Source organism: Salvia splendens, chromosome 5 (genome assembly GCF_004379255.2).
Source record: "Salvia splendens isolate huo1 chromosome 5, SspV2, whole genome shotgun sequence".
NCBI lineage: Eukaryota > Viridiplantae > Streptophyta > Magnoliopsida > Lamiales > Lamiaceae > Salvia > Salvia splendens.
This window is the reverse complement of record NC_056036.1, coordinates 9,689,836-9,704,670: the sequence shown is the minus strand read 5'-3', so window position 1 is coordinate 9,704,670 and position 14,835 is coordinate 9,689,836. Positions and strand designations below refer to the sequence as shown.

Here is a 14,835-nt window from a genome sequence, read left to right as displayed (position 1 = left end):
TTTTATATTAAAATATGAAAAGATGACATTTTAATTAGAAAAATTTAAAAATAAAAGATGAATATTTTAAATGTAACGGATGAACTATTATATTATTTACTAACTTTTGATTAGCTATTTTTTACTATTAATGTTTTTTTTAAAACGGTAATGATATTTTATAATCTAGTGTGTTATTTGGCGTCGTGGAATTATAAAACAATGAAGTACTTTAAGATATAAAATTAAGACACTAGCGATAAATCTCGTTTTTTATGCATCAAAATATGGCTAGCAAGCATTTAAATTGAAACAACAGCTAAAACAGGGTAACACCAAAATTAGCAGAAGCTAAAAAAAATTGACATAACGAGCACAAACAATAATGAAAAAGACAACCAACGCACAACACAGTGTAAGTATGTATGTATTTGTCAATATATACAAGTGGTGTAACATTAAATTGATTATTTTGTAATGCTATATTGATTGTTGGATAAAACTATTAGGATGACAGTTTGATAACGCTATATAGATTGACTTGTTTAATTAACTATGTTGATTAATGATTGTTATTTAACGTTATATTTATTACTATGGTGGTTGTTTGGTAAAACTAATATATAGTTTGATAACGTCCATATTGACTCGTCTTACTATGCTGATTAATGTCCACACAAATTTCTTCATATGATTGTATATAATAAGGTTTTTTTTTGCTAGTTTTTTCATATAAGTATGATGTAAAAAATTGATTTAAATTGGGAGTTATATTTTGTGATATTTTTAAAAGAGAAAAAATGGCCGATCTTCAAATTCAAACACATAAAAATTGCATGATTCCATAATTAACTGCTTTAATTATTTTTATCGGATAATTGTAGTACCCTTGTACTAATAAGTGGAGTACTAAACCCAAGGAGTATGGTCGAATGACATGAGACTCGTCCATCCTTAATAAAAAATGGTAGGGAATCGATCCCTGCCTTTAGGTATTGGGCATCTTTAAATCCTTGGACCAACTGTCTCACTCATTGAGGTGCCTACAAATCAGCTAGTTGTCCTATGAGGCAGCTTTAAAATCCTTGGGTCAGTTGTCTCACCTATTGAGGTGCCTACAAATCAGCCAGTTGTGGTGCCTACAAATCAGCCAGCTGTCCCACCCATTAAGGTGTCTACAAATCAGCGCGAGAATAGTCACTAAGTTGTCGGTAGATACCCTTGATAATTAAAAAAATAAAATAAAGTGGAGTACTAATTTTTTCAATACTAATAAGTCTTTTAGTTAATATCGATCATCCATATGCTAATCCAATGATTTATATTTTGTCTTAGTTCAGATTGTATTGCAGGGACGATTTCATCCCAAAGGTTGCTTGTTGGCCAAGTAATGCATAAATAATAGTTATGGTTCAAATTAACTTTTAAAGTATGACAATTACTGTGATGTTATATCGACCAAAATGATCTTATGATTACCTAATAGAGATTGTACAATGAATGTTTGCCATTTGGATTGAAAAAGTTTGCTTGTTGGCCGAGTAAACACAAATATAAAGAGTTATGGTTGAAATGAACTTCCACGAGACAACAATGATTATGATGCTCTATAGAACAAAAGTATCTTGTTGTCAATTCCATTACAATGTATGTGTGTCGGTAACTTCGATTTAAAAGGTTGCTTGTTGGCCAAGTAAATGCATAAATAAGAGTTATGGCCAAGGGACGATAGAGTTGTGATCAATTGAGATTTTTTAGCCTAATTGAAAATTGAGATGCATTATCAGCCACTTATTTTTATTAAATGAGTGGTCCAGAATTTGCCACATTGAAAATATTTTTAGATTAATTAATTATGAAAGGGCAGAATGGTAATTTCATGGTATATTTTATTCAATAAATACTTTTTTAAATTTTTTTTAAATTTGTTTTTAAAATTTTTTTGTCAACTACACACATATAATGTCAACTATGTGTACAATCCATGTCAACTACATATATAATGTCAATTACATATACAATTCATGTCAACTATACACATATAATGTCAACTATAAGTTGTTGACATTTGATGTGCAGGCTATTGACGATAATACCCCCGAGTTGACATAATCTACTTGCAGTTGACATTTCGAAAATGTTGTGGATGAGTGGCTGAAAATGCATCTCAATTCTCAATTAAGCTAAAAAATCTCAACCTAACAGGATCATATATATATATATATATATATATAGGGTAGTGATCAAGATATAACTAATCTTAAGTGTATAACTAGAGAACAAATCTCAGCCACACATCTTAATGGAACAAATATTATTTATTTTAATAATACAAAATAGGCTAAGGGTATATTTGGCAATTACATTATGAAATTTAAAATCACATCAGATTTTTCGTCAATTAGGGATTTCGGAGTACAGATGGTTGGAATCTCCGATGAGATTAGTGGCATTAAGAAAAAACTGGTTGGAGGTGTGAGGCCATGCGGCATTTTCTGGATTGTTGGGAGGGCTGGCAGCGGAAGAACAGTTACTGCGAGGATCATCCTTGAAGAGCTGTTCTATTAATAAAAATTGCATGGCGACGCCCTCCTCCACCGGCGGAAACGGGGTGGGTGATGCCAGCGGTTAGATCGGGGTGCAGGGGCACCGTGGTGGAGTGTCTGGCCAACGAGGAGGAGGTATTTGAGCTGGATTCGGAGTCGAACAGGCGCATTCTAGCCGCGCGCCGCTGCTCACTGTGCTGAAGATTCTGAATTTATTTTGATTCAGATAATGAAATTTGAATTGAATGTATTGTAATTTTGATTGGAGTATGATAATTGATACCTTTTTTGGATAAAAATATTACTAACCTTTCATCGTTTTCAAAATTTTCACAATAAAACTCATGGCTGCCAATCAACTTCTGTTAAAAAGAAAAGGGTAAATGGAATAACACTGGAATGGTGTTATCATGAGGTTGAAGATTAAGATGAATTGATCTGAATTTTGAATATTTTCTGTTGATTCGAAAGCTTTTTTTTGAACTCATTTTACTTCAATCTTGTTCACAAAACACGTCACTCTTACTCTGATTTTACTTCACTCTTGTTCACAAAACACGTCACTCTTATTCCGATTTTACTTCACTCTTGTTCACAAGACACGTCACTCTTATTCTGATTTTACTTCACTCTTGTTCACAAAACACGTCACTCTTATTCTGATTTTACTTCACTCTTGTTTACACAACACGTCACTCTTATTCTGATTTTACTTCACTCTTGTTCACAAAACACGTCACTCTTATTCTGATTTTACTTCACTCTTGTTCACAAAACACGTCACTCTTATTCTAATTTTACTTCACTCTTGTTTACTAAACACATCACTCTTATTATGATATTACTTCACTCTTGTTCACAAAACATGTCACTCTTATTCTGATTTTACTTCACTTTTTTTTAGGGTTTAGGTTTAGGGTTCTCTTGTTCACAAAACACGTCACTCTTATTCTGATTTTACTTCACTCTTGTTCACAAAACACGTCACTCTTATTATGATTTTACTTCACTCTTGTTCACAAAACACATCACTCTTATTCTGATTTTACTTCACTCTTGTTCACAAAACACGTCACTCTTATTCTGATTTTACTTCACTCTTGTTCACAAAACACATCACTCTTATTCTGATTTTACTTCACTCTTGTTGACTAAACACATCACTCTTATTATGATTTTACTTCACTCTTGTTCATAAAACACGTCACTCTTATTATGATTTTACTTCACTCTTGTTCACAAAACACGTCACTCTTATTCTGATTTTACTTAACTCTTGTTCTGATTTAAAACACATCACTCTTACTCTGATTTTACTTCACTTTTGTTCACAAAACACATCACTCTTACTGTTATTTTACTTCACTCTTGTTTACAAAACACTAGTTCCTTATTCAGTGAAGTAAATAGATACAACACAACAGTGAATTAAAGAGTAAACAAGATATTAATGTAAAATAAATACTTGCTATTAAATTTAAATGAAGTTTTCTACAATAGTTCATAAACGCTTGAAGTTTACAAGAGCAAATTTGTTCTTCTTAGCCTTTACAATTATTACGATGGGCATGATTAAACACGTAATCGGTGACGGCTTGTAGCACGGCGTGCTATCGGAGTCTCCCAGCCAGGAACAAGCATTCCTCCGCTATGTAATGGCTGATGTGGACGATCGTGCAATGGGGAATCTCAGTAAGTTCGTCCAATTTGGCGGAGGTGCCGCCGCAGATTTCAATTTTAGCGGCGGCTTTGGTGTGGTGGATCAAGGGATCGGTGGGGAGCAATTTGGGGGAAGCAGCTTCATGCCCTCGCTCCCAATTTTCCCAAACACCAACAGATCCAGTGTTGAGAAGATTGGTTTGGTTCCCAATCCCATTTCTTCAAACACTAATTTTAAATTTCCCCCAAATTTGATGAATTCATCTTCGGTTTCAAACAATCTGGGTGCAACATGTAATATAGGCGACGACTTGAATGCGGTTTAATCGGCGATTTTACGATGGTGAACAGAGAAGAGGAGAAGAGAGAAGAAGAAGCGGTTTCAAATGAATTCAATTTTCGAACCTAACCTGATATTGGAGTTAATTCACTGTGCAATGACCATAATACCCCTGACTTGTTATTATGGAGTAAATTTGTGATTGAGGGAGCTAATATCTCCTTAAATTCAAAAATTAATACTAGCCCTTGATTTTTTTAATCTTGTGGCTATGATTTGTTCTCTAGTTATATGGTTAAGAGGTGTTTGCCATAGATCATGACCCTATATATATATATATATATAGAGAGAGAGAGAGAGAGAGTTGTGATCAATTGAGATTTTTAAGCCTAATTGAGAACTGAGATGCGTTATCAGCCACTCATTTTTATTAAATGAGTGGTCCAGAATTTGCCACATGAAAAATATTTTTAGATTAATTAATTATGAAAGGACATAATGGTAATTTCATGGTACATTTTATTCAATAAATACTTTTTTATTTTAATTTTTTTTATTTTTACATTTTTTTTGTCAACTACGTATACAATCAATGTCAACTACACATATAATGTCAACTATATCTACAATTTATGTCAACTACACACATATAATGTCAACTATGTGTACAATCCATGTCAACTACATATACAATTCATGTCAACTACACACTTATAATATCAATTACATATAGAATTCATGTCAACTATACACATATAATGTCAAATATAAGTTGTTGACATTTGATGTGCAGACTATTGACATTTGATGTGCAGACTATTGACGATAATACCCCTGAGTTGACATATTCTACTTGTAGTTGACATTTCGAAAATGTTGTGGATGAGTGACTGAAAATGTATCTCAATTCTTAATTAAGCTAAAAAATCTCAACCTAACAGCACCTAGAATATGTATATATCCTCAGAAAATTTGATTAAGTTGTAAATATTGTAATGGATCAAATATTTTGTCTCAAATATATTACTAATATTTATATAGCGTACCTTGCATTGAAAGTTATTTATATATGCATAAATAATTTAACTAAGCTGTTACCAAAATTGAAGTTTGGGGTGGATTTTGATTGGAATAAATCAGTTATTTTTATATTAAAGTAGAAATATCACGTTTTAATTATGAACAGTGAGAATTAAGCAATAGACAACTCTACAATTCTTCAAATTGTTATTAAATGAAATCACTATCCACGCAAATTAGATCTAAACGTCATGCCACACACTTGGTGAAAATTGACCGATGAAAAATTTGACCCTTCATCTAAGTCGAACATCACCAATTTATTGTTTGAGTCTTTGGAAATGAATTTCATAAAAAATTAAAAATATATATTCGGTTCATTACTCCATATTTGTAAAACCATTCATACGAATGAAAAGTCATCTTCATCGAGATTTCTTCCCAATCACCCAACTCTTAAAATAAAGCATTAGAAATCGATAAAACAATTTAAAAAGTTATAGGGTCAATTTGATTTTTGGCTTATTAATTAAGATGATTGGTTGAGGCTACCTCTTTTATACTTCTATATTCGGTTACATTTGACTTTGAGATTTTATAATTCCAAAAGGTAAATGCGAGGAACAAAATTGGGACAACAAAATTCATGGACCAGCTTCTATATATGTGGAGCTTTTCATCACCGATCATTTACATGGATGTATCTTCTTGAATTAATTGGGGCTGCAACTACTTATCATATTTAATGCCATCAATAAATCATAACTTCCATTTTTAAAGGATTTTTTTGTTATTTTTTTCGGGATATTGGTCTCTAAAACCATGAACTTTGGTCAAATTTGGGCATTTCCCATGAACGTTAAAATTGGTCTAAAATATCACAAATTTTACATTTTGTTTGTTATTTCCCATGATAGGTCAATCACCACATCCAACCAACTTCCGTGCATTTTTTTATCCTATTTGGGACTACTAAATCAATGTGACTCTCTACGTAGTTTTTTTATCCTACTTGTCACAAACTTAAAAAGTAATCTAAAATATCGTAAACATTTCACGGTTGTCCACCTATAATAAGATTTTTACCGAAGATATCTTATTTGGGCTGCCATGGGAAATAACAAACAAAATGTAAAGTTTGTGATATTTAATACCAATGTTAAAGTTAATGGAAAATATCAAAATTTGACCAAAGTTCATGATTTTAGGGATGAATATCCCATTTTTTTCATTGTTGTGTTATAAATGTCACACACACGCAGAAATGATGAACTCAAATAAGTGGCATGACAATATATGAATATGTAGCCCATAACAAATCAGTAGCCCACAGCCCCACACTTTTCAAAGAAGTGTTGGTTTTAGAAAAAAGAGTGAAGTGCAAAAACTATTACCCAATATTACGCTTATAAATTTTGCCAGTGATAAGAGAGTTATCAGATTTGAGGTTTATTTTGTATTATTTGTGACCTTTTTGTTCATTTTGAAAAATTTAGGTTCAGATCCATTTTTGTCTATTGGCTATATCCATTAAGAGCATGCGTAATAGTGCCAAAAATTTAGCCTCGCCGGGGTTATTGTAAGAGGAAAGTCGGTGGGGCGTCTGGCGGATGCGCTCGCCCGCGGCGGGTTGCTAGGCGATCGACGGATTCCGCGACGCTTTTGCGTGCGGTTTCCGCCACAAGATTTCAAATTTTAAAAGAATTTATTTATAAATACCGACATTCTTCTCCTCATTTTACCATCCCTATTTCCATTTTTTTCTATGTTTTCCACTTTCTACTACTCCTTCCGTCCCCAAAGAGTATGAACGTAGTATTTCTTTTTTCGCCCGTCTTTGAAAAGTATGAACTTTTTAATTTTGATAAAGTCAAATAACAAATTGCCTCTACATATCATTTTATTTACAACATATACCATTACTATTACCAACTTATATCATTACAATAATGTGGACCCCAATCTCCACTAATATTATTTCCAATACTCTCTCTCTCTCTCTCACTTGTTCCCCATATTTATTAAAACCTGTGCCGAACCAATTGTTTATACTCTTTAGGGACGGAGGAAGTCCTACATATGAATTCTGAAGATGATTTTTCAAATTTTGAAGATGAGCTCATGTTGAACTATGGTCAGCAATATTACAAGAAGGTCCTGCAGCAATGGCAACAACCGGTACCTAGGGCAATCCAACATCGTGAGCTCGTGTTCCGAGAGCATGTCGTGGCCGGCCGAACGGCTAGTCGCGGACTTTGCTGGCAAACCACGGTGGGGCGTAACATTTTTTCGCTGTTGTTTCAGAATGTGCCGTTGTGTTTTCTTAGGCATTGCAAACACGTTAGCGGGACGTGATGCTTACTTCCAGGAACGTCCTGATGCATCCGACAAATCAAGTTCTGCAGAAGTGCATGATTGCAATTTGGCAGTTGACGTATGGAGGCAGGACATATCAATTTGATGAGTTTCCACATCAAGAAAGAGATGTTTAGTGTGTTAAGAAGATGAATAAAAATGTAAGAGAGTTAAAAAAAGTAGAGAGAATAGAGTAGAAGTGAATAAAATAGAGAGAATAAAGTAAGAGAAAGTTAAGTAAGAGTGAGAAAAAGTGTTAATTATTTCTCCATCCGTCCCTAAAAATTATCACTTATTTTTATATTAGTCCGCCCTAAAAATTTGTCACCGTTCACTTTTACCATTTTTTGTAGTGGGCACCCTACATTCCACTTACTCATTCACACTCACATTTTATTATAAAATTAATATATAAAAATAGGATCCACATACTAATTTTTTTCAATCCACTTTCTATTGCATTTCTTAAAATTCATATCGGGTCAAATGGTAATAAATTATAAGGGACAGAAGAAATACTACAAATGAAAATGACTCAACTATGAGAGAAATTCATAAAATAGAAAAATAATTCAACTATGAGGGAACTGGAGTTTAAGTAATTGAGTATACGAATAAATACAACTAAGACCGTCTCCTAGGGTACATTAAATCCAAAAATATGATAGATTATTAACTATAATAGTACTCCAAAACCAATCATATTTTTATTTTTTGGGAAAAAAATATTTATTTTTAGATTTACACTAAAACCAAACCCAAATATTTTTTAAATTTGTGAGTAAAAAAAATTAAGTTTGAGTTGAACTTAAATGACGGTAGTAAAATTATTATTTAAATGGACGTGAGAGTGCTAAAAATTGCCGAGATTTATGCTTTTGCAATTAATCTAGAAAATAAGTGAAAATGCAGAAAAAATGAGCTTAAATCATCCACACTGAGAAAACAAAACATAACGTCGCGCAATTTTCGAGTTGTTAATCAGACGGCGATTTTCAGCTTCAGTTGCTAATCACATTATTTGTGAGGTATTTTGCGTAAATTGCTTTTATTTTTTCTTTTTTACTAGGGTTTATGAAACTTAATTCGTCCCCATATTTTTCTTCTCCATATTTTGCTCTTTTTTTCTGAATACATCACATCAGATAAGCTCAAACGAGAATGTTGCCGAGGTGGGGAAGAGTTTTGAGCCGTATAAACAGTATTAATAGTTTCCAGAAAAACAGTGAATTTGTGAAGAGAGAATCATCACCTTTTCTATTTCGGGATTATGCAAAGGTTGCTGCAGCTGTTGAGCCAGATGCTAAGAGCGACATCAGTAAGCCCGAGGTATGGGGATCGCTTATTGATTTAGCTCCTTCAGTCATATGCTAAAAATTAGTAGTAATAGAGTACATGTTTTATTTTATTATTTTTATTATTATTTTTTTTTTCTATTATGGAAAGCATTTGTTTGGATCGGTTGAATTATTTTGGGATTGGGATAGTTTGGGGCACTGTCAGTTAATGGATTGTTGATTGTTGGTTGGAGTTAGTCTTGTTTACTCAATCAGATTATCTTGTTATTATGTAAAGGGAAATTCTTCTAACAGTTTGGTAGATTTAGGGGTTTAAAGTATTAGTGAGAAATGAATCAAATGATGAAATGTATGTATTGCTTCTGTCTGGATGTGCCTAAATTTTTTGTAGAGAATTTTTTTGTAGATGGGTTTGATTCATTACAGAAACTTATATTTTCATTGGGTGAAGGCTGGTGTGGTACTGTGGTAGAAAGCAACATAAAGTGAAGTGGTAATGTAAATATAGTTTATGTGAATTCATGTTGGCTTGGCTAATATGAGATTTTGTCGCTATTCAGTTTTCCTTGCCTGACCTACAATTACGTGCATCAATAGGTGAATCTTAACAACTTGTTTTGGTCGAAGCCACGTTCATTGGCATTGGCAGCTGACTCACCATATAGAATTGATGAACCCCAGTACGTGGGTATTAGACGATTTATACTGAAGTTGATGCTGTTCTACAGCAAGCAGAGTCAGTTCATCCGTCGGGCTAATGCTATTTACACTCGTGTACAATATCAAGTTGATAGGCCTGCTATATACGATGGTCAGTTTTTTTTTGTAGCTTGTTACAGACATTTTACTGCAATCTATTTACTCTTTCTGTTTGACATTTGTTGAGTTCCATGTAAAAATAGATATGATAGAATATGTCCAGTGTTCCTGTTGTCCGTATTGGTTGCTAGATTTTGTCATATGACTATCATTTAAGTTCCATGTCTTAAAAAAAAAGATTTTTTTTGCGATTCTTAACTACTGTCGCTTTGTTACTTTAATATATACTCCTATTTACCATATTGTCATGCAGTGTTTTGCTTGGAGCAGACTTTCAAAACAACCTTTTCCTTGCTTGTACTCCATATGTGGCTTTGTCTACGTCGTTTAAAGAAGGAGGGGAAGGACGGTGTTGAGTTGGGTCAATACTTATCTGAGATTTACAATCATGATCTTGAACTGAGGGTCTCCAAGGCTGGGGTGAGTTACCTTCAAGTTCTGTTGGTAGTAACCTGGTATTGGTTATTTCTACATTGTCTTTCACAATTTGATAGGTTAATACTTAAGATTATATTTAGTATATTTATTGATCAGTTACTGCATTGTAGATTATTGTTAGCATGATAGGGTTCATAATTCAATAGGATGTTGTCAAAGTTCAATTGAGCAACTTTATATAAAAACCCTGGAAGTGATTTGGGAACTTTCTCTCTTGATACTATAGTTTTCTGATGCTGTTATTTTAAATTATCCCTGAAATTCAGGTAAATTTACTGTTATCCAAATGGATGAAAGAATTGGAGCGAATATTTTACGGAAATATTGTTGCGTACGATGCTGCAATTGGAAAACATGATGAGCTGCAAAATGTTATCTGGAGGTATGGGATTTTCATAATATACACAGCTACATGTGATGCACAGTGTTGTGCATGCTTTCCCCTCTTTCACCTGTATATAAAATATTACAATAGCTAGCTAGCTTTTGGCATCAAGCCAGCAATTTTTCCTAAGCTAGAGCCTTGATGAATCTGAATAACTTATCATATGTGGCGAAATTGGTGGAGGCGAAGGTTATGCTGAATTATCCACCATGAAGGATTGTGATGTAGAATGTATTGATGTTTAATGCCTTTGGTCTTTTGACTATAATGCAGGAATGTGTATTCAGATGATGGTAAATCAAAACCGACCGAAGGTGCCTTACTTTCTGTCCAGGCAAGTTCCCATATCTTACTTTGTTGCATATATTGGCTTAGTAATTTTTTTCATACAAATGTATATCTTGAGTGAATTGCACGTGGGTTGTATGGCTATCATTGAATATCTATTGATCAAACAATTGTACTTTTTAAATACCAACTGTTTTATTTTACATCCAATATTCTCACAATAAGAAAAGGAGAATAAAGCAGGAAAAAGCATTAGAAAAGAGCAGTTTTCTGAAATAGGCAGAGTTTTTTTTTTTTTTGGGGGGGGGGGGGGTGAGAGGGTTATGTAAGATTTGGAATTTGTAGAATTTCACTTATTTGGATGAGTGATGTAATTATTAATTGTTTGAGTCCCTCACTGAAATATGACCGCAGTAAGGTATACTGTTTCTTCTACATTTGTGGTGCTTCTGTTTTTCTTATATATTTCTTCAGCTTCAGATTCTTGTTAGAACATGAAATTTACCTCCATAGTCCTGTAGACGATATTTGCACCAAATTCTGACTTCAGTAACTTCAGTTGGGTTTATGTTGCCATAGTTTCAATCGTTATTTCCTTTTAAAGAAGGATATCACAAAAAGGGATAATTGTCATTTGAAGCCTAACTTTTCGTTGAATTCTGGTCAATCCCAAAACTTTTGAAACTGGAATATAAAATCATAACTCTTTAATTTTTCACAATTATCCACAATGGTCAAAATTGAAACTAATATGACAAAATCAAATATGAAGTGACAACAAAACAACATTGTTTTTGGACAACAACGTCATTTTATTTTGAGTGTTGATTAAACCAATGGCAATTCATCAGAAACGATGTGGTTTTGTTGCTACATCGTACTATTTTATTTTGGCACATCAGTTTTGACTCGACTACCATTGAACGATTGGAAAAAAATTGAAAATTATGATTTTATGTTCCAATTAAAAATTATGGGATTGACCAGGAGGCAACGAAAAGTTGTAATTTAAATGGCAATCACCCCTTCCAAAAATATCATTTTATTGAGCATTAAAGATCCCCCCCCCCCCACGCCCCCACCTCCCTGCCCCTCCGATATGATTCATAGGTGGGAAACCATAGGTTGATTGGATTGTCACTTCGTTTGCTTTACATATTCCCATTTTCATGCATGAAATAGAAACTTGCAGTTAATGGAAAGTCCAAATGTTTAGACTTCTTTCTAGCTAAAGTCCTTAGAAAACTAATCATGTGTCGAGTGATTCATATTCTTGATTATAGCAGGCAACATATTATTTGGATCATGTGATACTTCTTATGTGATAAGATGCAATGTATCTCTGTACTTGCAGCATGCTTTTGATCTCTCTTTGCTTGTTTGTTATCTCTGGTAAAATTTTGATGTCTCTGACTAGTTATGAATCAGCTTTTGTTTTCTTGTATTTGATTCAGTCTGTTGTGTCCTTGAGCTACACTTTTTTCCTGATGCAATGCTTGAATTACATTGTAGTTGAAGTTCAATAATTAGGCAGCCATATTCATCTTTACTTTACTGCCTTTAGGCATTCACAAGATATGTTCGTCATGAAGCAAGTGCTCTCTCATTAACAGGTATGGTCCAGTTCTCATGTGTGCGAAAGACATTAAGCTTTGCTACTTGCTAGGATTGCACTTTCAGATTATCTTCGCATCTGTTCAGGAATTCATAATTTGATGGGAGAAAGTAATTAAGTGAAGAACATTAGACATATAGTATTATATAAAAGCCTATAGTAGAAGATTTAGACATTTAGTAGTATTATAAAAAACCCTACAGTATTAACAACTAATGAGGTGAAGGCTAGGGTTCATACCCCATGTTCCCCAACATCCAAGGCAATAAAAATTTACACTATATTTATTCATTTCAAATGGCGTAGTATTTTTATTTAATATAGTACATTGATTTGAGCACACCCAAGTCCTTACCACATGATTTATCCGATGATTTAGCTGTCCCCAACTCATGACTTATGTTCTACTACCAAACTGTCCCCATTTAGCATTATGGTATATATATATTTTATCTGAGTACTATGTGAAGGCACTCACATACCATATAAATAAAATAGGTTTGGGTTGTGTGAGTTGGCCAAGTTAACCAAAGGTCTCAGGTTCGAGTTCTCCGTGGCTCGACCTTTAAATTTAAATTCATTTGTCTATCAAAAAAAAAAAAGGTTTGGGTTGATAGAACCTCAGTGCAGTGGAAAATGTGATCCTCTACATATCATAGTCTTCCATATACTTTTCGTTGAAACCGTTTTATCTAGTGTTGGCTTGAGGAGTGGAATTTCAAAACTTGTTACATCTTGTGCTTTTAAGAATTTTCAAGTGACTAATTGTGGCATCTCTTTGTGTAGACAAAGAAGCCGTACTTACAGGCAACTTCAAATTCACATCGTTGGAGGATGGAGGGAGGGAGGGAGTGATGATAGAGTGATAAAGTAGGGAAATAGAGCAGATGATTATAAGAATAATCTTATGTATTATACCAAAACAAATTTGTAGAGTCAATTTTTCCCTCCTGAATTGGAGTCCAAAATCTCCAGTGACTGTTCAGCATTTGAGATTCAGTTAAAGAGACCGATTTGTTTCTTAATTTTCCCTTTTTCCTTTTCCTTTTCCTTTTCCTTTTCCTTTTCCTTTTCCTTTTCTTATAATACGCAGATAGTCCAAAGGCAGTTAGTTACTGTATTTGTTTTTCCTTGAGCTCGTATATACTTCAATTCGATCGTGATAATATTGTTCCCAATTTATACTTTTATACCACATTGAGTTCTATTTACGTTTGTCGTAATTGCAAACTTGTTTTTTTGGTAATTTTTTTGTTCAAGGTAGTGGACCTCTTTCATTTTCTTTAATACTACTAGTTGAGGAAGTTGAGTGGATTATTGTTATTTTTGTTTTATTTACATTAATTAACATAATCGATATTATGGCTTATAGTAGGAAAAATTAAACACACTTATAAATAGAGAATATGTGAGACCAAGTTTTGAGCAATGAGCCCCTGGTTTTCATCGAAACCTACAAACCTCTCTCTTTCAGAGCCTCTTGGTTTCTCAAAATCCATCAAACTAAATCTATATGTATATATTGTGGTTTTATGGAAAGAAAGTTGTAAAAGAGAGTTTTGGAAATAGTGTGGCGTAGATGAGGTCGATGCAGGGAAAGAAAGAAGTTACCATCAAGGATTCTGCTTTGCCTTTGCAACTTTCCGGCGGAGTCAACTCCACGGATTCGATGGCAGTTGCCGTGAAATCTGATAAATATAAACAGGCCGAAGACACTCTCCGCATTGTCATGTACTTGAGCTGCTGGCCTCCCAATTAACATCTCTCTCTACATAAAACTAACAACTGTCTGCGTCCATGTATATACACAATTACTAGGAAATCGAAACATAGGATAGGAGTATTTTATATCGCATACGTGATTCATTGTTTTGCTGAGATTATTTATAGTTGTATAGTTGAAATAACTCTTCAATATTTATAGCTAAAAATAAAATAATGAAAATTATAATATAAATCCTAAAATCATTCATGGATTATTAATTAGAAAATTGAAATGAAAAAGTCATAACTCCTAATCAGATTATCTTAAAACTAAAACTAAGAATGATTTTAGAAAATCATCATGGAGTACATAAAATAAAAAAGTCCAAGACCAAGCCCAACACAGATAGGATATGAATAATAGTAGTAGTAAACTATGAATTGGATTT

General features: G+C 33.4%; 1 protein-coding gene across 2 annotated transcripts; it reads left to right on the top strand.

The window, feature by feature from the left end:
• The first annotated feature begins 8,720 nt into the window (after positions 1 to 8,720).
• LOC121802709 (ubiquinol-cytochrome-c reductase complex assembly factor 1-like) lies at positions 8,721 to 13,707 on the top strand. 2 transcript variants are annotated; one of them, XM_042202387.1, is made up of 8 exons: positions 8,721 to 8,867; positions 8,985 to 9,168; positions 9,735 to 9,948; positions 10,210 to 10,376; positions 10,661 to 10,776; positions 11,053 to 11,113; positions 12,632 to 12,680; positions 13,469 to 13,707. In XM_042202387.1, the coding sequence occupies exons 2-8, from the start codon at positions 9,001 to 9,003 to the stop codon at positions 13,546 to 13,548; spliced, it is 855 nt and encodes a 284-aa protein (XP_042058321.1). In that variant the 5' UTR covers positions 8,721 to 8,867; positions 8,985 to 9,000; the 3' UTR covers positions 13,549 to 13,707. The 2 variants fall into 2 exon arrangements, with proteins under 2 accessions (XP_042058321.1, XP_042058322.1); XM_042202388.1 differs by lacking the exon at positions 13,469 to 13,707 and having other exon boundaries at positions 12,580 to 12,670.
• The last annotated feature ends 1,128 nt before the right edge of the window (positions 13,708 to 14,835 follow it).